Genomic DNA, 27,357 nt, shown 5'->3' on the forward strand with positions numbered 1-27,357 from the left:
CGATTTTAAGAAAAAAACGCGCGCCTTTTGCTTTGTTTTCTTGTACAACTGTGGCGCGCGCGCGCACTTAATACCGGGAAATTCGAACAAACAGCGTGCGCCAATATGCGCAGAAGGGAATTACCTTAACTTAAAAAATATAATTATAATGTAGATCTTTTTAGATCTACCTCAGGGTTTACACAAACCCGTTTTGTATTTTTTTTGTGCTATTTTTTAAAATCCAACCTGAAGTCAAAACTTCTGCAAAGTTAATTAAGTAAATGATATAATGTGCATTCATGTGTTCCGAACTATAGTAATACCATCCACATTTTCTGAGGTTCTGCCAATATGGCATACGGATGTTCATATATATGAACGTGTTTATGGACCTTTACCCGCCATCTTGCACAGGCTTTGGGTAAAGGCTACGGATGTCTAAAGGCTTGATATAATAAGCAAAAATCATTCTAATCTTTATACAAAACTTACAATGAAAATTTAAAACTCACGGCAAACTTATACCAAGCACGTTTATCGTTATAAAACTGATACAAGTGTGAAATTATACAAAATATTATAAACGCAAATACGCTACTGGGTTTAAACAAATAGACAAACTGACATACATACAGAAGCGGACCGAAAGAGAAGCTGACATTCAGAACGAAAACACTATTGGGAAAGAAACTATTAGGGAAATGCGTAAAACAATCGCGAGAAACTTAATAGCTTAAGAATATAAATATAACAATAATGAATTGAGCGATCAGTGTTTATATATACAACCCGACACATTGGCAGAACCTCAGATTAGATCTAGCGGGAAATCTGGATGCGAACCAATATGCTATTATTCTTAATGTATTGTCCTTCGGTTAACTGATCAATCGGACAAAACTCCACATACCCATAGCCTTTGTGGTTACGGGGAGAAGTAGGCCTTTGAAAGGCCAACAAGTTGGGCTTTGCTACCAGCGTCTCGCTGATCGGTCTCCTTGAATCAATTTGGTCACTTTGGTCCAGGATGGAAAGGGTTATCCGTCCGATAAATGGCCACTCCAGGATACCATCCCAATCGCCTTGCATCATGTGAATGAACAAGGAGACGTGCTCACCCAGTCCTCCATCCACGCCGTTTAAATTCATCCGGAGGCACATTTTGTAGCCATACATGCTTGTATAGAAAGGCGGTGAGTGTATGGCCGCTGTTAGGCCTGCAATGGAACCTTCTCTACACTGCCTGAAGTTGTCCAGCTTCCAGATGAATGTTCCATTGCACACCCTTCCCTCCAGCTCGATCTCCCGGGTCTCAAGTCTCATCAGCTTGTGGGTCAGCTCTGCAATGCGCCTATCACTGCTTGTCTTGACATCTTCTACCTTGCGTTCCAGGTAAGCAAGAAACTGCCGATACTCATCTCCCCGGGAACCGAGCATGTCCACCTCCCTTTGCATGTTGGCACTTTGAAAAAGAGCCTCACGCCGAAGTTCTGCCTCGTGTGGAGTGTGTTCTTGTGGGCCGTGGGATGCCTGTTCTTTAGATGACTGACGTGATTTATCTTTACCTCCAACAGCTCCGCCTTTCCCTTCGGTATTCAGCCGTTGATGGTATCTCCCTAATTCAAAGAAATGCTTCTCACGGTTTTCCGTGACGTGCTTTATCACAGCCGGGTTAAAACCCTAGAGGGTGGAGCAATAAATAGTAAAAAGTTAAGAACACACACGCAAAATTAAAACGCATGCACAAAATTGTACAAGTTTTCCAAAGCATTTTTATTGCGGCGTCTATTGGTAACTTTGGCATCTACATATGAACTCTATACATTAAGAATTCGTGTGGATTTTGTATTGTTTTGCATTTTATTTTGCCGATAAATTACTTATATGACTGGAATTTAAGGTAAAGCTCAGAAAAAAAATGCAGTGCGAAGAACTTTCAAGTTTAGTAGGTAATTTATTCGTTTTAGTTTTATTTTCATCTGTGGGTTCATACCTCAAAATCACAGCCTAAGAATGCAAATGGGCAGGTTGATTTCATCTTTGGGCAGCTGCTCTGAAGATGATCAGTCATCTGAAAAGCACCAAGTAACTCATTGTTCAGAAGTCTTCAGTACATTACAAGGTACCACTAAGGCTGGTATAGGAAGTAAAATGCTAAGAGGAGACCTATACATATAAGGATAATCCAATATATTAGATATAGTCAAATACTATACTATACTAATATAGATATTGTTTAGAAAAATGCACTGTAATCCTCTACTAATTTTGTCATTGTTCTGAAAATCCCTATTTACAGACAAACACCACAGCAGGAGATGAGATAAGGAAACTCCTGTGCTGGCACAGTTCATACACATATCTATATTTCTTCTATCCAAACTTAATACCCTAGTCTAGCACGATTCTCTGGGACATCACTCCACTACCAACCTTTTCTCTTGTGACATTCTGTTTGCAACTTTTGCATTGGATCACCATCTTTGGGCACTCTTTCAAATGTTTCTACAAAAGGAACAGATAGAAGAGTGCTTTAATTGTGCCTTAATGTAACTGAGAGGATAAACTGTTAATGCAATTCTATTCAAAATTGTGTCTTCAGGCCAGAACTGCCATTCTTACTAAAACGAAGGCTATCAATAAATCACCTTTAAAAGAAAAAGTCGACAACAACGCAGATTTATGTTTTTTAGAACGATATTTCGGCAGGCCAATACCTGCCTTCTTCAGGTTATAAATGAGTTACAATGGCATGTTATAGCTAGTATATGTACAAAGTTCATTGATGATTAACTAACAAAAGGTAAAAATAGTAATTGAGTGACAAAGTACAAAGTTCATTGATGATTAACTAACAAAAGGTAAAAATAGTAATTTAGTGACTTATGGAAGATGGTAAATAGGGTGGTGTGGATTACTAAGTAGCTAAACGGTTTCTTCACGCCGGTTGAGGCCACCGGGTTCAAGAGTGCCAGCGCGAGCTATCAATGTGGCTTCTCTTGCTTTGCGGATGGAGTCGCGGTTATTTCTTATTTTTTCAATAGGTATTAGCTCTATGTCAGAAGCTGAGTGGTTGGGTTTTAGGAAGTGTTCAGCGGCGTGGGTTGGTATGGATCGAGATTGAGAGTCTACAGTTCTGCGGTGGTCATTAAAGCGTTCTTTTAATTTGCGTTTAGTTTCCCCAATATATTGAAGGTTACAGCGGTTACATTGAATCATATAAATCACGTTTTTAGTATTGCAGGTTATGTGGGAGGTTATAGGTCGTGTTTCACCTGTTGAGAAAAATGTGTAGCTTGTAAGGCCATCGGTTCTAATATAGGGGCAGGTTAGGCAGTTTTTTTCGCAACGGAAAGCACCGGGAGGTTGGTTGGTGGGAGAGCGGTCGGAAGGTAGCTTGGCTTTAACGAGGATGTCGCGGAGGTTAGGTGAGCGGCGAAAGGCGACAAGAGGGGGCTCAGTGAAAACCTTATGGCATCGCTTAGACGAGAGTAGAAGGTTGTAGTTTCTACGGATTATGTTGTTGATGTTAGGTAGTGTAGGGTTATAGGTAGTGACAAAGGGGATGCGACGGGAGTTTTTGTGGTTGTTATTATTAGGGCGTAGGGCGTCAATGCGGGAAATGTTAGCAACGCGTAGGATTTGTCTCTTGAGAAAAGCGGGTTTATAGCCACGCTTGAGGAGGTAGTTGGTGAGTTCATTGCAGCGGTTATTAAAGCTTTCTTCTGTAGAACAAATGCGGCGAATACGGAGGGCGAGGCTATAGGGGATGGCCTTTTTGGTGTGATGAGGATGGCAAGATGAAAAAAGAAGGTGTTGGTGTTTGTCAGTAGGTTTGGAGTAGAGGTCAGTTTCGATTTTACTATTAACAAGGGAGACATTAACGTCAAGAAAAGGTACATTGTTATAGGAGTGGGAGCTTGTAAATTTAATGGTGGGGTGTAGATTGTTAAGGTAATCTACAAAAGCGTTCAATTTGTCTAGGCCCTCAGTCCATACAACAAAAATATCGTCGATGTATCTTAACCACGTATGGGGTTTGTAGGGGGCGTCACGCAAAGCGTTGGTTTCAAATAGACCAAGAAAGAGACAGGCGAAAGAGGGTGCCATGCGTGTGCCCATTGCGGTGCCATGCTTCTGGAGGTAGTGTTTGTCATTAAAGGAGAAGTTGTTCATTTGGAGGATCATGCGGATTAAATCACAAATAGTGCCAGCAGGGATGGGGTTAGTGTTACATGTGCGAAGGAAGTGGTGACAAGCGTTGATGCCATCATTATGTGGAATATTAGTATAGAGGCTAGAGACGTCGAGTGTGACCAGGAGAGAGTCTGTTGGTAGGTTGCTGAGTGTTAATAAAATGTTTAAGAAGTGGTTAGTGTCTTTAACGTATGATGGAAGTTTACTTACTAATGGCTGGAGGTAGTAGTCTACAAATTCTGAGATGCGTTCGGTGGGGTGGGAGTTAGAGGAAATAATGGGGCGTCCAGGATTACCATGTTTATGTATTTTAGGGAGTATGTAAAACCGTCCAGGTTTAGAGTCTTTGGGTGTGAGGTAGGATTTAGTGTCCTGATTAATTATTCCGTCCGTGTGCATTCGGTTGATGTAAGTTGTGACTCGTTTTTGTATGTCATTAGTAATGTCGGCATCTAATTGTGTGTAGAATTTAGTGTCATTAAGTTGTCTATTACATTCATTAATATACCAGTCTTTGTCCATTACGACTGTGCCGGATCCTTTGTCTGCGGGTTTGATTATGATGTCTTGTCTTTGGTTGAGTTGTGTTAAAGCGTTACGTTCACCAGGTGTGATGTTAGAGCGAGTCTTGTTAAGTGTAGAGTTTTGTATCTGTAGTTTGACAGAATTAAGGAAGGTGTCGAGTGAGTTATCCCTGCCTGAGGAGGGAGTCCAAGTGCTTTTGTTACGGAAAGGGTTAAATGAACTGTCAAAAGAGAGAGTATCATTATCATTGGGTTTGTCTTCATTAAAGAAATATTCAGCTAGTCGCATCCTACGATTGAAATCATATATAACGGCCATAACGGTTGAAATCATATATAACGGCCATAACGGTTGGCGTATTTTGCGAATCTGTTTTGTTTTTTATCCTCATCTCAATACATTGCCACATAACACTCATACCTCTATTTTGCTGATAGTAACCTTCATCTTGCAGTGGTCGCAGGGCACAGAGCGATTGGGACATGCCTCGGCACAGTGCTTGTCAACTTCCTTTCTTTGCATTACTGCGCCACACTCATTAGGACAGTTAGTATCCATACAGGGACAGCCCTTAAGATGTTCCTGATACAACATGCATGGTTAACACTGACCCCTCAACTGGCCTGTAACGGCTATGAGAAGTACCCAAACCCCCAAAAATATGAATGACAACGAGTTGAAGTATTGAAGATATGAATCCAACCAAAGTTATAGCAACTGCTCTTCAGCCAAATAATAGCTCAGGTTCTGGTTCTGTTCTAATTTCACATCGACCAAGTTCTTTAGTATCTGATATGCTGCAGTTTTAGAGATAACATGGACAATAAACATTGCACATATTAAAAAATATTTTGTACAATGTACTAAATTATGTTAATACCCAGGTAAAACGCACCACGGCATCCTTTTCCCAAGGCAATGAATATTGGAATGGATCTCAAAGAGGCTCTCTCACAGTTTATCAATAAAATGACTATATGGAAAGCCGGCAAGGTAGAATACTCCGTTAGAGGGAGACCTTTGTTATGTGACTGTGACTCAGGGATCGCCTGTGCACACACAGATGTCAACAGTCAGGAGCTGTAAAGGAGCCTCTGAATAACATGACCGTTGTTCAACAAGTACCTACTGCACAGGAACACCACGGCAACACAGGAGGAGAGATTCTTTGTGCGCATAACCAATAACGTCTTGTGTGTTATGATCCATTCAGCTACAACATTATGTCGAGTTGTTATTAATAATTTCATTGTATCTATGTGTTTGTCTTTAGATCATCAAACAGCCTTTTGACTCCAATAGAATAAATGTGATCCACATTGCTATACTCCTCTTTCAGGGAAGACCAGAGATCAGTTAGAAGTGATAACATACTGTAACGTTCCTAATTTTTAACAGGGTATTTCTGTAGTCTATTTCTCTACTTTGACCTTCCCTTTTACTACGTAAACAGCACTGAAAGAGAAATGGGAAAAGCCATCTCAAGTCATCTTGATACTTCTTGAAAATTAAAGTATTTGCTTCCATTATGAGGGATCTAACCGCAAGGGTGATAAAAGCACTGTCATATGGGTACTGACTTTCGACCTTCTACGACCCTGCATGCAAGATGAAAGGGTGGCAATGCACCATCATTCCACCCATGATCTCATTTTTGTAGTTTTTGAGAATCTCGATAATGGATCCCGTCTTTTCTTGTCCTATCGTTTAAAGAGATTAGACATCTTTGACTGGAATGCTGTCTTTAGTATCAAGTCAAAGGCAGCCACCATACAATTATTGTTAATGAAAGGACCAAAAGCTGATAGAAATTGTTGTTGATTTCTATCCGTAGAAAACTTTATACTATGGATAGAACAGGTTGAATCTCCAAAGCTCCAGTTAGAGGGTCTAGAAGTGTTTTCCTTGGGCAATTAAGGCTGATCATAGACCAGGTTCACTGCATAACCCTGCTTACATAGACTTTGTATCGACACCATTAAGACGTTCAACCATCCCCAGATTGCGATATGGATACACATTGTAAAGCATTATAAACATCAGACATTCCTCCATCATAGGCTTGCTTTTGTGATATTGGTACATGTTACATTACATTGCCTAAGAAACGCTATGCGAAATGGCTGAGACATCTTTCTCATCATTCACAAGCTCTATCATTTTCATTATATAATCACCATATCCAGTCGAGACCTGAAGTCTTTTTCTTTAAACAGTGATAACCAATCAAACGCGTGGAGAGTTTGTAATTAAGTTACAAACGACTGAATGAGATGGAGATGAGTAGCTCATCACATAAAAACTTAAACATGTGATACTACACAGCTTCTCATTAACAAGTCAAGTTCACAAGTCATTCTCAGACACAAAGGTGCCTGGCAATTGTAGACATCCAGTTGACTTGTTGGATACTATTTTGCATGGTTGGTAGTCAACAATGATGAACTGAGATGTATAAGGGCATGTACTGATTTACCTCCAGTTCTTTCAAAGCTCCCTTCCATGTACATCCCCGCTCCTTCTTGAGCCGGCACCACACAATGAAAGACATCATTTCCCGCTTGGCAAAGTTGTCTCGGTACAGCTATAAACATGGAAAATGAAATTTGAAACAGTAGAACTCACAAGAACTGAATTGGCTGGACCTGCTGAAGGTGATTGTAAAGAATGTCTTCAATCCCAATCGCTTTTGTCGGTTATCTTTTCATTAGATTTTATTTTTTTACATTTCCTTTCTTTATTTATTTTTCTATTAGCAAAGAAAGGAGAATAACAATGCTAACAGTGTGAAAATTAGCATAAAGGAGACATGGAGAAGGAAGGAATAGAACAGTCGCTTTTTTCCACAATCTCAGGTTACATAGCGTGATTTTTATTTTTCTTCTTGTTGAAAAGCATGGAAGCTTAATATTAATAGAGAAATTATATTATTTCTTAAGAGAAATTATCAGAAGTTTGAGCAATGTACCACCAAACATTGTGTGCCAAAGAAGCATTTATATTATTAAAGTTTTATGGCATAGCTTCAACCACCATTATATTCTAGAAATAATATGTAGTTTTTTTCTTCATATTTTTTTATCCTAGTCTTTCGCAATTTTCTCATTTTTTTCTTATATCTTTTCAATTATTTATTGATTCTTTTCTTTTTTCACTTTCATATTTTCACACTTCCAAGGTATAATTCCTAATAACTTGCAAGTGGGGTTAGCATTTTATATAATTCATTCCTTTGTTCACCCAAACTATATTACTTTCCCTTGTTTCTTCGGCTCCCTCCTATTAGGACTGGCCCTGATTATGGATCAAGTATCACTTTAGCATGCACGTAGCCAAGGGGAAGTATTGGAAGGTTCAGAAGAAGGTCTGCTCTAATGAAGGAAATTTGTGCAAACTGCAAGTTGTATGAGCTACTGTACCTCATACAAGCTTGGGAAAATGGTCAGCCTAATGGTTAAACAGGCCCATAGCCGGGGTATTGAGTGGATAGGGGTGGTCTTCTTGAAAATACTAGGTTCCATTATAAAAGGAGAAGCTCATCCTACACCCAGGCTGAAGAACAATAAGTTATCTATCAGCCGTCAAGGAGTCAACATCGTTAAATTCAAATTTCATATTCCTAAACCAATTGAAATATCATTCCTAGACTTATCCACCTGAAATGTTTCTATATAATCATAAAATAATCTTATACCAAGCTCTGTGCACTCTAACATATCCAGCATTTTCATCACAGCTGAAGAATAATATATGCAGGTGTGCCAGATTATAAATAGATTATGATTATAAACATTTGGAAGGAGCTTTTCCTTTAATAACAGAACCCAGGCCCGTACCCACAACGGCAGAAATCCCATCCCACCCCCCACCCCCGGAAATATTAGGTCCACTGTTTCGGATTTCGCACCCCCCAAGAAAAATCCTGGGTATGGGCCTGGCACCGTATGTTTACTGATGAAGTCCAAGAGCATACCGTACCTCTCTCTCTGAAAGTGGTGTGTTATCAACTGGGCACTTTGGTCCAGCATCCCTGGGAAATAAACAAATGTTATTCTGCTTGGGTCAGGGGTGATAAAAAAAAGCATGAGCTCTTATTGTAATAAATCCATCTTTGTGGTTGTGTACACATCACGATGCTGGGATGAATCATAAGAACTCAAGTAATAAGGCAAGTGTCTCAACTTTATATTATTCAAGCAACATTCCTATGATAGTACCAAAACATCTTTATCATTATATCTTGAAGGCATTTTGACTGCAACAGGTGAAAACACAGGGGGCCTTGGCGGCCAAAATGTGGAACATTTTTTATAAAGGAATCTTCAAATACTATGTTTTTTTCCATATGATACCTATGACGGTGCAGCCCCCTTAGCCAATCCTGGGTATGTGCCTGTGCAATGTGGCTCACAAATGGTACTAGTGTTTCTTTTGAGTCTCTAACTGGAAGGCACAGTGGAGCATAGAACTGGAATATGTGAAATATTGCATCTCTTATTCAAAAGACTATTATCATAGAAGTATGGCAGATGACTGCTTCATATCGAGAGGCAGCATAAAAACCTGTCTGATGTCAGCTGAGCATTACCTTTCAAAAATATAAAAACAGAAAGGAAAAAAATGGTTATGTGAAACAAGGAGAATATATCGGAAACATCAAAACCATTCAATGGTAGCATTTATTCTGTTTAGGTGAAGTACTAAGGAAACACAAAGCAGACCCAAGCTATTTTTCTCTTTATACAAAAAATTACCAAAGAAATTGCTTATCATTACTTTCACTTTCATTAAGTGTCTTTTTAGTTTCTAAAGTTGTGCAAAAGTTTCTAGAGTTGCAAATGTGCTCAATAACAGTCGTACTCTCAGATAGTGTAATCAATCAATGGAATCCCAAAAAAAAAATATCTGTTAGCCTCACCGTCTCACCGTCATGTCGCAACAGACTCTGCTTCTAGTTTGACCAGGCCCTTTATCAGATGTCAACCGACGACTTACCTAATGGATCGTCTAATGCAGTTGAAGCAAAATCTGTGGCCGCACGGCGTTTGGACAGGATCTCGAAGTCCTAGAAGGCAGATAGGGCACTCATACTTGCTTTCTAAAGGCGGATCAAAGAGTTCATCATAACCCTCTTCGAGCCTTTGAGGTCCGCCATATTGGTTGATAAACGGCAAACTAGCTGGAACTTGTGTCCCTCGTATCTCGTCATACTCGCTAGCGTTTCTCGTTTTCGGGCCGCTAAAACTGTGATTCATGTTATCCACCTATTGGTAAACCAGAGGAAGACGAAGTAACACACAAGCAGAATAATAACAGGGAAAATACCCTATCCCATGATGCATTACGAGCATACCCGAAACCGAAACCGCCTGTTCAAAATAGCCAATCATCGGAGACGACCGTTATACTCCATGTAGTCCGGTCGCTTAGTGTTTCAATCTATACATAGCGGACAAAAGCACCAAACTTGGCATAAAGATAGCCAAGAGGATGTAATCAATACTGAGACCGGTACCACTTGGGGATTTTGTGTAATAACGGAATATAAAATTGGAAAAAAAGCGTCCATCACGGGCTCCCTGTGGTGAAATTTAAACTAAGGGCGAAATACCTGATTGTTTTTTTTAGGGGTAGGGGAAATATAACGGTATTTGTTAATATTTCAAAATAAAACTGTCGTCGGCTGCATTTAAACGTTTTATTTGGGAGAAAAAGTTTCCAATCCCCCTCACGGTTGTCCAAGATGGCGGCTCATATTGGCACTATACTGCTATATGCTGTGAGTACCTCATAAAATCGCGTATTTTAGTACAAACAAAAACTCATTCTTCATGTATCAAGGACTTACAATGTCTATAACCTACTAAATATGAACTTTTTTTATTTTAAATTTATTTCTTCTAAATCTGCGATTAATCGCAATTACCGGGTATTTTGACGTTGGCTAAATAAGAAGAGCTAGAGATGGATTTAATTAATAAGGGGGCTTTGTAAGTGTCTGTCAACTAGACACCAAAGACCAATAAGATGCTTTAGATATGCCTCTTTAATAAAAGTTATTAGATTGTGTTTCTTTTCTCTTGCGGAAGAAACATCTGTAGAAACTCTTTGTCCCAAATAGCGCAAAATGGCACAGGAATTGTCACACATTTGCGGTATTAATGCTCGAAAGCACTTTAGAACGAAAGAAGCTGACCAGCAGAGTCACTACGAAAGTGCTTATTGCTCCCTACGTGTGAATTACATTGATGAGGTTGAAACGCATCGCATGCTTAAACAGGATACCAACCAACCTTCAACAAATCGCCGCAGCAATAGAAGAGGACTATGTTATTATCCTAAAGATGTCTTAATGATGACCTCAGGGATGGAAAGGGCCGTGGAGCATAAGAAAAGGAAAGGTCTCCAGGAAGCGCGAGAGAGGATAATTAAAAATGTATAGAGCTTACGTACGCTAGCATGTGCGCAGGGTCCGCGGGGATCTCTTTTCCATATAGAGGAATTTTCCTTTCTCATGGAGGTTTTCTTCGAGGTACAAAGAAACGACGGTGCTATAAACAAGTGTTCAAAAACTCTAGTGTTGACGAAACCAGCGTCAACCTTGAGAGAGGACACGTTTAGCCCCAAACCTGACGTAAGCTGTCACGGTAGTTGATTGACAGTCTCTTGTAGTTTTACGTGACGTCACTTAGAATAGAGGGCACTCATGAAAGCATGGCTGACACAGCTCGGACCTTGTAAACTACCTTGTTGTTTCTAATAAATATTACCTAGAAAATCAAGACATGGCGGCAGCGGCGAGATTCCTGAATCCACCGGAGTTCTTCGACTTCACCAAGCCTTTAAAGTGGCCGGAATGGAAGCCGAAGTTCGAGCGATACGCGATTGCTACGAAACTTACGAAGGAAGAAGGGGAAATACAGGTGAGCACGCTCGTTTATTCAATGGGAATTGAAGCGGAAAACATTCTCAAGTCCTTTGATTTTGGGTCAGAAGCTGACAAGAAAGACTTAGAGAAAGTCCTAAAGAAATATGATGATTATTTTATTTCAAAGAGAAATGTTATTCGTGAGCGAGCGAAATTCCATCAGAGATCTCAAATACCGGGAGAATCGGCAGAATCATTCATAAGAAACCTGTACGAATTAGCTGAATATTGCGAATTTGGGGATCTAAAGGACGCAAATTAGAGATAGAATTGTCATTGGAACTCTAGATAAAGAACTATCTAAGAAGTTACAAATGAAATCAGATTTAAACCTGGATTCAGCAATACAAATGGCTCGACAATCCGAGTTGATCAAATCTCATATTTCAGACCAAAGTCCAAACAAATTGCTCGAAGTTCACCGTAAACCACAGGGTTCCCGCACGCAGGGTAGAAACCGGAAGTTCAAAGAACAAAACAAGGGGCAAGAAAAAAAAAAACAGGAGCTAAGAAATGCGACAGGTGCGCCCGCACACACGCTAATAATGATGTTTGTCCCGCTAAAGGAAAAAAGTGCAACAAGTGTAAAAAATACAATCATTTTGCGGCAGCTTGTCACTCGCCACCTATGAATGCTAATGAGGTTACACAACCACAGGGAGACCAGCGATTTTTCTTAGGAGATGTAGAATCGGACGGAACAAAGAATCCATGGACAGTTGATTTGTTAATCAACCAGAAACCTGTTAATTTCAAGATTGACACGGGGGCTGATATTACAAATTTGTCGGAATCGACTTATAATCATCTCCCAAACCCTCCAAAGCTAGAGCCAGAGCGCGCTGATATTTCAAGCCCAGGAGGAAAACTGATCTGTAAAGGACAATTTCTGACTGAAGCTAAGCTAAATGGGGAGACATACCAGGTTAAGATGTTTGTTATTGCAGGAGAGCAAGTGCACAATTTACTAGGACGGGACACTGCTTGTAAAATGAGTCTAGTACAGAGAGTCGGAGAAGTTTCGTTTGACGTATTCGGAGATATTGGTCTTCTTATTTGTGCGCCAGTGAAAATCGAGTTACGAGAGGGTGCACAACCGTATCACGTCAATACCGCCAGACAAATCCCGTTCCCACTCTTACCTAAAGTCGAGAGTGAGCTGGACAGAATGAAGCGCGAAGGTATAATTGAGGGAATTACAGAGCCTACTGATTGGTGTGCGCCTATGATTCCAGTCGCAAAGAGTAATGAGAAGGTCAGGATTTGTGTTGATCTGAGACGACTAAATGAATCTGTGAAGCGAGAGAGATATGTCCTGCCAACCCTTGATGATGTTGCGCCCAAGATGGTTGGAGCGACCTTGTTTTCAAAGCTCGACGCGTCAAGTGGATTTTGGCAAATACCCCTCAATGATGAAAGCGCAAAGCTTACGACCTTCATCACACCACAAGGCAGATTTTGTTTCCGAAGATTGCCGTTTGGTATAACCTCTGCACCCGAGATATTTCAGCGATGCATGACAGATTTGTTGAAGAACCAAGAAGGAGCATACGCGATAATGGATGACGTCATTATCGTCGGGAAAACCCCGGAAGAACACGACAAAAGATTACGCGAGACTTTGAAGATCATTGAAGAATCGGGTTTGAAGCTGAACAAAGAAAAGTGTGAGTTCCGAAAGAAAGAAATCTCTTATTTTGGACATGTGATTAACCAGCAAGGCATTAGTCCAAACCCCGAGAAAGTGAGAGCTATCCAAGCACTCGCAGCGCCAGAGAATGTCAGTGAGTTACGCCAAGTGACAGGCATGATTAACTACCTTGGCAAATACCTACCCAACTTATCCACAGTCATGGCTCCAATGAACGACTTGCTTAAGTCAGATACAGTCTGGCAGTGGACCGAAGTACAACAAGAAGCCTTTGATAAGGTCAAAGAGATGGTATCCACAACGCCAGTTCTAATATTTTACGATCCAAACAAGGCGATCACTGTTAGCGCAGACGCTAGTAGCTACGGAATCGGGGGAGTTCTACTTCAGGAAGACAAAGGGACATTGCGTCCAGTAGCATTCTGCTCGCGAACACTAACACCAGCAGAGACCAGATACTCGCAGATCGAGAAGGAATGTTTGGCATCCGTGTGGACTTGTGAGAGATTTTCACGTTATCTGATTGGTCTAGAATCTTTCACACTTCTTACAGATCACAAACCGCTAGTACCGCTGATTAACTGTAAGGATTTGGATAAGACACCTGTGAGATGTCAACGCCTGCTAATGCGCCTGATGAGGTTTAATGCGAAAGCAGTGCACATACCTGGTAAGGAACTTATAATAACAGGCACACTGAGCAGAAACCCACTTAAGTCAAATGTGTCAGACAGCGAAGATGTTAAAGCATACGTAGACTCAGTAGTGAACACTAGAATTGCGAAAGATAAACTTCAAGAGATAGAGCAAGAAACTTAGGAAGATTCCAAGCTTAAGTTAGTATTGGAATACGTTAGAAATGGATGGCCGATGCATCCAAAACAGGTTCCCGAAGAAATACGAGAGTATTTTGGAATTCGTAACGAACTATCATAAGTCAATGGCAAGCTCGTGTTTGGGAGTCGTGTTGTGATCCCAGAATCGATGCGCGGTTACGTCTTGGACAGAATCCATGATGGACACCAGGGTGTAACCAAGTGCCGCGAGAGAGCACGTCTCTCCGTCTGGTGGCCTGGTTTAAGCAGAAGTATCGCACAGAAGGTTGCGTCATGTGAATTCTGTTTAGTCAACCAGCCTACGCAGAGAAAGGAACCTCTAAGAACCACACCCCTACCAGATAGACCATGGCAGATGATTGCAGCAGATCTTGCAATGTCGGATGGTCAAGATTATCTTATCGTCACAGACTACTATTCAAGGTATATTGAAATCGCACACACTACAAAGTCACCTCATACTACCTCCAAACGAGTGATTGGTAAACTTAAGAACATGTTTGCGAGATGGGGAATACCCCAACTAGTAAAGAGTGATGGGGGACTTCAGTTCACATCTAAGGAGTTCGAGGAGTTCAGTAAGGAGTATGGTTTTACGCACGATCCATCGACCCCACATTTCCCTCAAGGAAATGGTGAAGCGGAAAGTGGAGTACGAATTGCGAAGAGGATTCTGAAACAAGAGGATCCTTTCTTAGCATTGATAACTTATAGAGCAACACCGACACAAGCCACAAAGGAAAGTCCTTGTAAGCTTATAATGGGTCGTGAAATACGCACAAGATTGCCTACACTAACTGATAATTTACATTCAAAGACGCCAAATCACAAAGAGGTGAGAAAAGCCGACGAGAAAACCAAGCAGAGATACAAGAAGTCATTCGATGATCGTCACGGCGTTAGATCACTACCTGTACTCGAAAAAGGAGATCAAGTAAGAGTCAAACTTGATAATGAAAAAGGATGGAAAACACAAGGTCGAATTGTTGCAGCAGACACTCGTAACAGATCGTACATCGTAGAAACGTCTAACTCAAGTCTTCTGAAGCGAAATCGTCGTCATTTACGTCCTTCAGCTGGGATAGATCAAGATATTATTCCCTACGAGCTACCGGAAGAAGAGGATGTCAAGAGCGATGACACTCAAGATGTTGATGACTACAGGAGCTGAGCAGTTTGATGATGCTAATACTAGGGAGCTCAAAACCCGTAGTGGTAGAACTGTTAAAAAGCCAATGAGATACATTGAAGAGTTCTAAGGAATAATATTAAGGCTGTAAAGTTCATATTACGTTTCATAAGCAGTATCTCCTTTTAGGGGGGAGATGTCACGATAGTTGATTGACAGTCTCTTGTAGTTTTACGTGACGTCACTTAGAATAGAGGGCACTCATGAAAGCATGGCTGACACAGCTCGGACCTTGTAAACTACGTTGTTGTTTCTAATAAATATTACCTAGAAAATCAAGACATAAGCCAGAATTATTCTAACGATCAGAGGGTTTTGAGCGCCATGTCCGTAGACACCAACCACCACTGCCGATCTATATTAGTTTGATATACTTTTTATAACATTTTATTACATATTACAAAATGAAAATATTAATCATGGAACGCTATTAGCTAGGGTTTTTGGCTTCATACGACCGAGTGGTTGGAATGGGACGCTTTGGCCCATAACTAGCATGGGGGTAGAGCGAGGCTCTCGCCTCGGAAACAATTGTGATAATTTTATTTTAAATAACATAGGGCCGTAACGAAAAGATAAACAAATTATCCGAGTTGGCATGGTATAATTTATCAACGCACAACAGGGTATGAAAATCTCCCTCATCGGTAGCATTTTTTCCTGCTGACGGGCCTATTAATCACAGCCGCGCTGGTTGAATTAAAGCTCTGTAACCCTTAATGTAATACTAAGGGAACTCATTGAAAAACATTTCTGGGGAGATTCATGTGCACCACCTATTTGTGCTTACTAAATAAACAAAAACCTGTCATATTCGCATGTTAGCAAAAGGGATGTAAAAAAGGCCGCGTGGGGCCTGGGTTCCAGTTGGTTTTCCTTCTTCAAAGGTAGCTTTTTATAGCTTTTTTTATGTTTTTTGGCTCAGAATTCGATAGAAAACAGCTTAAATGATATAAATCGTTTTCAAAAAATGTGTATTTTTAACTTTTTTGTGTCTTGAAAAGGTATGAAAATCTTACAACAGGGTACCCACAACACTTAATATAAATAATTGCTCTTTATCTATGGATCCGCTAATGGTACCGGTGGGCACCGGTCTCAATCTACCATCCTCTAGGCTATATTTATACCAAGTTTGGTGCTTTTGTCCACTTGTGTATAGATTGAGCTCTTTTTTGTGCGCTAAGTGACCCGACTAATGGGTCACTTAGCGAAAGCAGGTTTAGCGCTATTTTGGCTACCTTGACATTTGATTGGATAAAAAGGGCATTCATTCCTGGGTTAGCGTTTATCTGCTTTCTAGGAACCAGGCCCAGGTAGCCCGTGTTTCCAGTCCAGGCCTCTTGTCAGATAAATATAATTTACAGGAGTACATATTTTTTTTCCATTTTTATTTTCATTACATATGCACAAATATATTTGTATGGTAATTTTGTAGCCTTAAAAACTACCGAAACGATTTGTATTTTCAAACAATTCCTTTTTTTAGTTCAACTTTAAAGTCCATGCAAATTTGCCAGTTTAAGTATACATCAGCCCATACACGCATGCAAACCTTTTCACCGGCTTTAGATTGTGTAGTTCCAGACAAAATCCATGCCCTCCCTCCCCATTGAGGGAGTCGGAGGTATGGCCCCCCACCCCTCTGAAATTTCCAGCCCCCTGGAAAAAAAATAAATACAGTAACTGTTAAGGAAAAGGGCATTTTACCCCCCCCCCCCCCTCCCCTCTGAAAATTTCTGGGCATTTGAGCCCCCCAAACCCCCCCGGAATTTCCAATCCCCTCAATGCATACCAAATGCTTTGAAAAAGATATCCTGCGCACCAACCCCCTCCCTCCCCCCCTCAAAAGTCAAATGGTTGGCCCCTGATTTTTCCTTTCCAGCTAGTGTAATAAGAAATCGCCTGATACTCGGGCTACGGCCCAGGCGTCTCAAGTCAGACTAGTCAGCGCAACGAGCCATGGAAAGCTTTAGCGCTCGCGCAAAGGACCAAGGGAAGAACCTTCGGTCACGCATGTAATAAGTAAACTATCCGACACTGCATCCATTGTGTCTTCGCATAAGGTTGGGGATAAATTTGGCGATTCAACAATGGTCGCAGTGCGAATTGTACCAGGGTGGGAGGGAGGGCAGATGTAATGCCACCTTACCCCGCCCCGCCACCTCAGCACTCACTTTCTAATCACTCTGACCCTGGCATGCTTCCTCTGCTTCTGTAGTTAAGCACACTGTGGCAATTTATTCATGGTTGTAGATGTTATAAGCGCTGACCGTAATGTACGCAGCGAGAATAGTAAACTATCCGACACTGCATCCATTGTGTCATCGCATAAGAATGGGGATAAATTTGGCTCATTGTCGGTCTAGTCTCCTTTCACAGCACTGCCAACCGATGGATCCCTTTCTCCCAAACCAATATCTCCATGAGGCCATCGGTTACTGAGAGAAGGGGGGAGTGGTCCCCCTTCCCAGCTCAGCAATTTGTGAACCTAACCACCAACTGTCAAACTCCTAATTAATAACTCTATCTTCTCCCCATACCTAAAGGACATCCTAACACCCAGGTAGGCTTGTACTCCCTCACATATATTCACAACCCTAATTTGTATAGAGCGGTCTCAACTAATCAGGGGAATTGGTGATCGGTGAATTGGTGGGACTCGGTTACTACACGCTAACATACAAAAATCCCGACAGTATAGTATAGTTATACTTCACGGATTAATTGAAACCACTCTCACTCTTCCGCGTGGCATTCTCGAGAACCCAAAGGAGCGAGGGGAGTTAAACCTGATACACCGTCTGGGTCCTCGAGCATATCTTTCATGGTTGTTTACATACAATCTGATACCCCCAAACCTAAAATTCATACTTGCCATTTCACTGAGGATCATGCGCTCTTTTCCGCGATTCGTTACAAGCTGCCGGAAATGCAACGAAGCACCTCAATTCATTAGCATCCTGCCACGCGTTCAAGGGGCCCTAATGAGATTCAGACGCCAGACGTGCGGACGCCCCTGCAGGATTGAGGACCTTTGCCAACTGCACATAATACAGGGCCGTATGGCGGTTGGACCAACCAATATGATCCATAATTTAGGAGAGGTAAGCGCCTGTCAAGGCGCGGGTGATTGCACACCCAGCTCTAAAGCCATGCAATGTCTCTCCCTCATCTGCTTTCAAGTCCTTTAAGTAGCCTTTTAGCCTCGCCTCAGCCGCGGATGAGGACAGAGGCGAATCTCGAACTCCGAGGTCTGGTGTAACCGTGCGAAAATGTTAACCTCTTGTTAAATTAATTCCTGTATCGCGCGCCACTTCCATGTATCGCTCTATACCTCGAGCGGGCATATCTCCAGCTGGGGATTTCTTCTCACCCCAAAGACATTTCCATCGCCATCTATGAGGGTTTTCCCCCAGATGTGATTAAAGAGGAACCCGTCGTTCTGAGGAAATCTCAAGATCTCTACAACTTTCATTTGCCCCAGGTCGCCCGATATGTCTCCATTGAAGAAGGCCATTTTATTGTACGCCTTATTCATCTCGCTGTCTAAATGCAAAGATAATTGCGAGAGTTTGTCCACAAAGAAAGGCATAGCCTGCTTTGGGGATATTTTAGCTTGGAGTTGCTCTGCAGTTATCAACCTCAGGTAGTCTTTAAGCGACTTATTCGCTGCCGGGTTGCCCAAACCTAACCGTTTATCCCATTCGCCGTCTCTTCCCATAGCGTGAAATATAGCCATTAGCTTTCCAATATAAGAGTCAACTGTCTAGTAAGATAGGTGGGTCTGGCAGCCACAGCCGAAGTACCCTTTCTTTCCGATAAACTGACAGGAGAGACGATGCACCTGAGATCTCCCATCTTTGTCTTTGAAGACCAAGAAGCGGCAAAGATCTCATGGCGTTAACGTTGCTATGGAAACGTATCCAGGGAGCGCCGCCAGGAACTCCTGTAGTTCGCATCTCAGAGTCCTCTTGTTTGTCATAACTGGTGGCCCTGTCAAAATCCCATATAACTGCTGCAGTCGTCTATCAACTTTATGTACGTCCACGCTTATCTTCTTGACCGGGGCCTGGGGGAGACTCGCCTTCTATAGCCGCATTGCTGACAAAACCGGAAATCTTGATCATTGGCATGGGAACATACGGGGAATCTGACCGAGGGGGGAAATAATTTGGCTATAACCGGGAGGTCCTGTGCAGGGAGAAAGAGAAAATAGAGAACAGTAGTTGGGGAACATCCTCTTTTATTTACACATCGCGAGCCTATTTGATTTATAAGAAACTTTGACAGCTTATGATGTCGTACTTGTCTCCTTTATCTAAATTACTAATCTCAATTACTCAATTACTGTTACGTTTATCAAGATGGGCTCACAGTCCAAATTCTACGAGAAAAGCCCAGACGTCACCCTCGACCGCATGTCCCTCTGTCCAGCAGGGTAGAGTAAAGCTGAAGCATCCCCTCTCTCTGCCACTTTGCATTTCCTTCGGGAAAACCGTTGAATCAAGGGCCACCAAAATTCCCTTGGGTAGTTGTCGATGACTATAACTGTACACGATTGTGTGTAGCCTTTCAGGAACCTCGACACTGGGCCTATCAACGTACTCGGGGGAAAAACGTAAGGGCGCTTCATCTCTGTTGAGAACCGTGTCAGGTCCTGCGCAAACAAGTTTACTCCAAGCGAGCCCGGGGACGGGTATTGTGTGAAGTGCGGGAGGGTTCTTCCCGCCTTATCGGTCATGGTGTACGAATCTAGGGCCATGAGGTCACAGGAGTGTCCGCCGATGTCTCCTAACTGCTGTTGTACCAACTTCCACACTCTAGGTGCTAGTTTGCGATCCCCTACTGACAATCTACGCGATGGGGGGTCAGCTGGATTCAGGAGAGTCGGAACATAAGACATGCGGAGCTGTACATTCAACTGCATTGTCGGGAAGAACAGTTCTTTAAGAGCCACGTTGAAGGCGTGGCTGCGGCTCCCTTGTTTACTCCAAGCATAGACGACCGCTTTTTTATCCACCAACATGTCAACGCGTGCGTTTCTCAAATGACTGCAAAATTCGCGCACAACGTGATTGGCCGCTCTAGCTTCCTTGGTTGCGATGTCGAGGGACATTTCCTCCGCTGTCCAGTAGTCGGATGTCTCCAGGTGAGGGGTAAATGATAAGGCGACTCCACCCTAACCAGTGAGAGAGGCGTCCGACGCCAGTTGCACCTGTATGTGTCTCTCATCAGGCCATGGCAGTGGTTCATCCCATCGTTCAAGGAATAGCCAGTGGCTTATTTCCTCTCTCAGGGCACCTTGAACCGGAACTGGCTTCATCTTACGTAAGCCTGACGCAATCGCCGCATTCATTCCCCTTGTAAAAAGTCTAGCAGCCGGGACAACCAGTGAGAATGATACGCACTTTCCCGAAATTCGTTGCAGAGTCTTAACTGACACCCAGCGTTTGGAGGGCGTGTCTTTAATTAACTCAAGAAACTTCGTCTTTTTATCCTCTTTAAGATGAAAGACCTCTCTGCCTGAATCGGCAAGGAAACCCAGGATAAGGGACTACCTCTCTGGGCGTCAAGATGGACTTCGATAGTCCCAAGAAATATTCAAGCCGTACCAAGTGGAAGGCCACTAGGAAAATCGTCTACTGAGCCGCCGCCAAGTCTCGCTGTTGAGTAGTACCTAGGCGCTCATATGCTCCCGATCCAGGCGGTATCTGCAATTGGCCATTGTGTCTGTCATCGATGTACAGTAGACACAGGATCCCGAGGGATCTGAAGTAATTAGATGCCAAAAGTCCCTTGGTGTGGTACACATATGGTGAGATCTTCCAACCAAACGGGATCGTGTTGTATACAAAATACCACCCACTGGATGCCAAAGAAGCGGCGACTGGCCTCGGTTAAGAGGAGGTGATCGTAACCGGATTTGTCGTCGAGAACCGTCTAAAAGGCATCCTCGGAGACATAGCGGGGTAGATCTATGATTCTATCTAGTGAAAAAGGCCTTCCCCTTTAAATGTCCCCCTAAAGTGCCGAAAATACGGGAAAATAGATACTTTTCCCGAGATCCATTGCAAGACCTCGTCACGGCGTTCAGGTGGGGCGTTTTTAGCAGTTTTTTTTTCCCAGTGCCCAAAATGCTCATGCAATTCTCCGGCCACGAAAGTCTTCGACTTTGCCCATGGCCTCCCTTTTTTCCACCAAGGTAGCTGTTTGCGCCATCTTAGCGTCAGCAGCCACCTCTCTGCTGGCTAACAAGGGGCTTCCTTCAAAATTTATCCACCGTATATGGTTATTCTTATTTTGCTTTTTTTTCCATTATGCACAATCAAAGTCGTTGTTTTTTTTCCCACAACCAGAATGTAACCTACACCACACAAAAGAGTGGAGAAAAAAAAATAAATGGGCGGAAAACCCCGTACCAGCCAGCAGAGAGACGGCAATTCTGACCCAGTATTACCGGGAGGCTTTTTTGTAGCCATTTTTCAAAACTCCCATCTCTCCGTGGCTCCAAAAATCTAGCCTAAGAGACTATAAATTATGTGTGGGTTTGTTTGTTTGTTGTCGTTGACTAGAAAACCTTGGCTTAATGGTGTTATATACTGATATACCCACCCAAACAGATATTTTTCTTTTGTCTTTGTTCTGCTTTATTACTTTACACACGATTTAAGTAAGTATATTAGATACATATCATCGGTCGGCGTTAATCAGGATGTTCTGTGGACCCTCTCTGGGGGGCTGGTTTGGGCCCCGGCGTTGCGCCCTCCTCCGTTCCATACACCTAGATATGAAATGCCCTGTCTTGTTGCAATAGTAGCATCGAGCCGCACCAGGGCTCTCGTTTCTTCTTGTCTGTTCTCTGGATGGTCCCGGACGATAAGAGTCCTGAAACCTTTGCCAATTGCGTTTCCCTATTGCTTTTTCCACTTTGGCGACCGCATCAAAGGCAACTTAATGGTCTTTATCACCAAGGAGCCTCAGCATAAATCGTAAGTGCTCTTTGGGATACTAAGAGAGATAGCGGAAAGGCTTTTATCGTTCCCTTTGAAGTATATACCGGGAAGCGAAAAAAAAGTAGTTTTATTTTTTCTCTGCAACTTTTGAAAAATAAAATCACCTGATACTCGGGCTACACTCTTTTTTTATAAGGTCGTCTAATTTTTAGTTAAGGTTGGACCGTCCTTATCTTTGGAGCGTTTGACAATGAGGCTGAAAAATGGGTGTTCTTAAAAAATACTATACTTCATGAAGTCATGAAGTGTTAGAAAAAAAATTACACATATTGAGCCCCTGACACATAATAAAATAACAATGATGTTGTTATTATTATAAACAAATTGATTATGTATTTTAAAACTCATCACAACAACAAAACAACTTTGCTTTTATCTGAGCCTCGGCATGTTCTTGAAATTTGGTGAACTCTCAAGCTGGACCTTCTTATAAAAGAGGTTGTTATAAAAATAAGGTTAGCTCTGGGAGTAAAAGCACATTTCACCCCCCTTCCCCCCCCACCCCCCCCCCCCCCCCCCCCCCCCCCACACACACACACACACACACACAAACGCCTGCTTCACCGAGCAGTTATTTATGGTGTGCTATGACCAGGAAGTGACAAGAGCGCGCCACATTCCTGACCTGATAAGCATCACAAATATGTAGCGGACGCACCACCAGAAACCACCTTGTACCACGTAATTTAGAATATATCTCATAGAACATTATTTACACAATGGCTTTAAATAAATAGAGAATACTACATGGAAAGTGCGCGAGTACGAAAGTACGGTTTTTATTCACGAGTTGTACATTTTTTACAATTTATAATAAGCTTATTACTTTTAAGTAATAAAATGTTAAAACATTCTATTAGACTTGGCTGCAGTGGCTCCGATGTTTGTGCTGTTCGACGGTTCAGTTGCCCGCGATGATTCTAGATACTAAAATAGATACTTATCAGAAACTAAAAAGATACTAAACAGAAACTAATAGCAAGGGGGGAAGTTGTTGATATAACAAAAAATATTCAAAATTACTTATTTTTTGCATAGAATTAGAGAGTACGGCTGGAAATAGGTCAACATATTTTACAGCGATTTTCCCGCTATTTAGCGGATATCACTAGCGTGAAATAATCAAAAGGCGGTCGATCGACCGCGTTGATCCTAGAACCTAAAATTTCTAACCTAAACAGAAACTAATTGCAAGGGGGGGTAGTTGTTAATAACAAAAAAAAAATCAAAATTACCAATTACCTATTTTCTGCATAGAATAACAGAGTAGGGCTGGAAATACGTCAAAAAAATTTACAGCGATTGTTTGCCCTATTTAGCAGATTTAGGCTAAATTTTTATTTCAGCATCTCTAACGTTAAATATTCAAAAGGCGTTCCTACACATAGCTTAATACAACTGAATAAATAATATTTTGGATTTTGTTCGTATATATAGAATCTGTGTAGGAACATTTTTTTCTTTCTTTATTTTTCTTTCTTTATTATAATTTTTCTTTTTGTTTAAACAGATCAGAAACTGGTCCATAAAATTATGCCGATTATTATTACAAAGAATCACAAATGTACATATAATTCTTAAACTAATGCAAAACAATACTAGATTCCTTAAAACAAAACACAAACTCGGTCAACTCTCAATCCGAATTCCCTGGATAACTCGTTGTCCTCGCTTTTACCTCGTGAATCCTGATAACACATGTCAATCAAATAATAACAAATAATATCCGAGTTATCTACAAACGTCATAACTTCTCGAGATAGCATTAATATCTGACCTAATTAACTGACCCTAAAAACACAATATATTCCTCCCCCCTTATGATTTTTCTCTCTCTACATGTTATCTACAAATTGCATGCTTAGTTGGACGTGTTCGAAGGTTATACCCCCCTTTTGCGTGGTGGTTCATTCTGTTGAATGTTATCATTGTCATTGACACTCGATGATTTCTCATTTGACGGGGGGGGGGGGGGGGGGGTCTGCATGTCGGTAGTCAGTTAAAATTTTCATAATTAGTCGGTAGTCGGTAAGAATTATCGGTCTTTGTCGGTAGTCGGTGAATCTAAGGTTGTATTCGCTCTTTTACCAGATTCCTTGTATAAACAAGATTAAACATTATTTAAGATTGATTAGTAATTAATAACTTATTGGTAATAAATTTATTATGGATTAATAATTAACTGAAAAGTTTGATGCAACAGGAAATACAAAGGGCAGATTCTGAAATGACCGAATTTATATACCGGAAATAATAAAATGTCGGTAGTCGGCAAATATCTATTTTTGTCGCTAGTCAACAGTTTTTTTTTTCATATTTTGTCGGTAGTCAGTTACTTTTTAAGCCGTTTTTCGCTAGTCGGTTAACCCCACCCAGACCCTGATTTGAAGACTCTTGATCGTCACTTTCCTCGTCGCTCTCTTCAAGACGCATTTTTGTTTGTTTATTTATTTAATATAACATACCTATCATACTATTATGTATATTATTGTATATATACTTATGATAAGAGTGGTTGTCAAAAACCCGTGAAATACTATTTAGTTTATTTAGTACTAATACACGGTAAAGCCTTTGATTTCTGGCTTGACTATTACATTTTAACAACTAAATTTTGTTTTGTTTTGAAAATCACTCTACTAGTGTGCGGTAGATAGTATTTTGTATTAAATATATTTATTATTTTTAGTCCTGATGCTTTTTATCGTGTGGCCCTACCACCCTCACAACACATGGCTATATCCCCTTTGGACCCCTGAAGTCTTGTTTTTTTTTCTATCTTCGTATATATGTATTCCTTACCTATTTAAGCTTGTTAGCTGTGCTGTGCATTATATTATGAATTTTCAAGGTTGCATCAATAAAGGTGAAGTAAAGTGATGCCATATTAAAAAAAATTACCCAGATAACCCTGGGATCGAAATTGCATTGCTTTTTTATTTTCGCTGTGGTACCATTCTTCTGATAGACCTTGTAGACCTCCTACCTACCATAAGTTTACTTCCTTTTAAGTGGTATCAATCCCTTGATGTCTTTTGATGGCGCGGATTTTAAAGGGCAAGGGTCTGATCGTGATTCCAAACTCGGCATCGAGCATTTCGGGTAAAGCCTCACTTGCACGGAACTCGAACATGCGCAGAAGCCGAACCGTGAACAGGAAAAGTTCCATCCGGGCAAGTTGCTCTCCGGGACAAGAGCGCAGCCCCATGCCGTATGGAGTGAACCCCTCAGTGCTGGCCGTGCTGAAACCACCACGCGAGTCAAGGAACCTTTCGGGACGGAACTCCATGGGGGCGTCCCAGACCTTGGGATCATGGCCCATGGCCCATAAGTTGACTATAACAGTAGTGCCCTTGGAAATATGGTACCCTGCGAGGACCATGTCTACCATGGCGAGATGAGGGACCGCTAGGGGCATAATTGAAATGATGCGCATCACCTCAGCAATGAAAGCCTCCAAGTATGGCAATCTTTTTCTATCCTCCCATGTTATTGGTTGATCCGGGCTTATGACTTTATCAATTTGTTTGAATGCACGCGCTTGAACATCCGGGTATTTCACGAAAAAGTAGATGTTCCAAAGCAGCAGCATCGTGGGCGTTTCACTTCCGGCCATTATTGTGTCGTTCATGGTCATCATCACGTGATCATCCGTCAGTATCAACGTATCTGATTGGCTATCCGTTCTGCTAGTTTTCTGATTGGCCTCTTCGATCAGTGCATACGTCAGGTCTTTGCTTTTTGCCAGCACCATGCCATCGCCTCGAAGCCTGTCTTGGTGCTCTTGAAACCTTTTGTTTAAAACATCGTCTCTCAGTTTTACCGCCGTTTGCACGCGCTTGACCAAACTGAAGGGAAAATATCTCAAGAGAGGGAATGCATCAATAAAGCTAGTCGCAGTTAAACCTTCAACAAATATTTTCAGCGAGTCCATAAGTTGCCAAAATTCTTCATTCTCCACTGTAAACCGCTCACCGAACGTAATTCTGCCGACGACATTCCCTGCAGCAAAAGTCATGTCGCGACGAGGATCGAAATCTTTGCAGCCATGACTGACAAACAGATCACAAAGATAATCGACTTCCTTTGTGATGATCTCCTGTAAGTTCTCTCCTGTCTTCAGGGTTTCGAAATACTTCACTGTTTTCATGATAGTTTTCTGCTGGCGTCGTAAGGTGGGAGTGTAATTCTGAAACCCGACGCCTTTACCGTCTCGCGAGAACTTACTACCGACAAAGTGATGCGGTCGGCCAGCAAATGCGTTTCCTCGCTTCATCAGCGCTTCCTTTGCAATTTCGTAGCTGTTCAATACTACCGCTAACTGTGAGCCCATGTTTAGTGTGTAGATGGGGCCGTAGATGTTTCCGAGTCGTGCAAGATCCAAGTGAGGTTTGCTGGATAGGAGATGAAGGTTTACTATCAGAGGTAATGGTAACGGACCCGGAGGAAGGTTTCTTTTGGTCCTTAGAGCAATCCAAATGATGAAATAGGCAACGTAGCACGCCAAACATGCAAATACAATTCCCACGACCATTGCTGCTAGCTGGATTGAAATCAAACTCCTGTTGCCAACGCTCCTGTCTGGAGCCAAAAGTGTCACTCCTTTCCAAAGGAATGCGAAGCGTGATTTGAGTAAAAATAATTTCTTCGTACTTAAAACAAATTGCTTACCAAACGTTGCACACAGACACAACAATAGTCTTGCTTCGTACTAAAAAAAACAAATTGCTAACAAAACGCTACGTTGCACACAAACAATAACAAACCTGTGCTGCTATTATGTTACAGGGATTAAAGTCCATATATTGTCACCAGGGTCGGAAGGCCTCACGCAATTGCAGAGTTTTACACGCTATTCTCTTTTGATCGAGGAATAAACAGAAACAGCAAGAAGACAAGGCCCATATGAAGAAAACGTAGGCGTTTTGGGGGTCTGGTACCGAGAAATCTTGGATTCTTTACCAAAACTTTCTCGATTGACTAAAGATTCGAAAAGATGGTCACAGTCACTCTTTTTCGTTTCTGATTACAAG

General features: G+C 41.8%; 3 protein-coding genes across 3 annotated transcripts; 1 reads left to right on the forward strand and 2 right to left on the reverse strand.

The window, feature by feature from the left end:
- Positions 1-207: 207 nt before the first annotated feature.
- Positions 208-10,018, reverse strand: LOC5520915 (TNF receptor-associated factor 6). The gene is made up of 7 exons (XM_032365973.2): positions 9,700-10,018; positions 8,683-8,734; positions 7,181-7,288; positions 5,125-5,286; positions 2,416-2,487; positions 1,976-2,053; positions 208-1,662 (listed from the first exon to the last, which is right to left on the reverse strand). The coding sequence occupies exons 1-7, from the start codon at positions 9,957-9,959 to the stop codon at positions 802-804; spliced, it is 1,593 nt and encodes a 530-aa protein (XP_032221864.2). The 5' UTR covers positions 9,960-10,018; the 3' UTR covers positions 208-801.
- A 4,249-nt stretch (positions 10,019-14,267) lies between these two features.
- LOC125567926 (uncharacterized protein K02A2.6-like) lies at positions 14,268-15,290 on the forward strand. Its single transcript, XM_048728959.1, has one exon. It carries the CDS (start codon positions 14,268-14,270, stop codon positions 15,288-15,290), a length of 1,023 nt encoding a protein of 340 aa, XP_048584916.1.
- A 9,347-nt stretch (positions 15,291-24,637) lies between these two features.
- On the reverse strand, positions 24,638-27,105 carry LOC5520910 (steroid 17-alpha-hydroxylase/17,20 lyase). The gene has a single exon (XM_001640787.3). It carries the CDS (start codon positions 26,856-26,858, stop codon positions 25,332-25,334), a length of 1,527 nt encoding a protein of 508 aa, XP_001640837.3. The 5' UTR covers positions 26,859-27,105; the 3' UTR covers positions 24,638-25,331.
- Between the last annotated feature and the right edge of the window lie 252 nt (positions 27,106-27,357).

This window comes from Nematostella vectensis, chromosome 6 (assembly GCF_932526225.1).
Source record: "Nematostella vectensis chromosome 6, jaNemVect1.1, whole genome shotgun sequence".
Classification (NCBI taxonomy): domain Eukaryota; kingdom Metazoa; phylum Cnidaria; class Anthozoa; order Actiniaria; family Edwardsiidae; genus Nematostella; species Nematostella vectensis.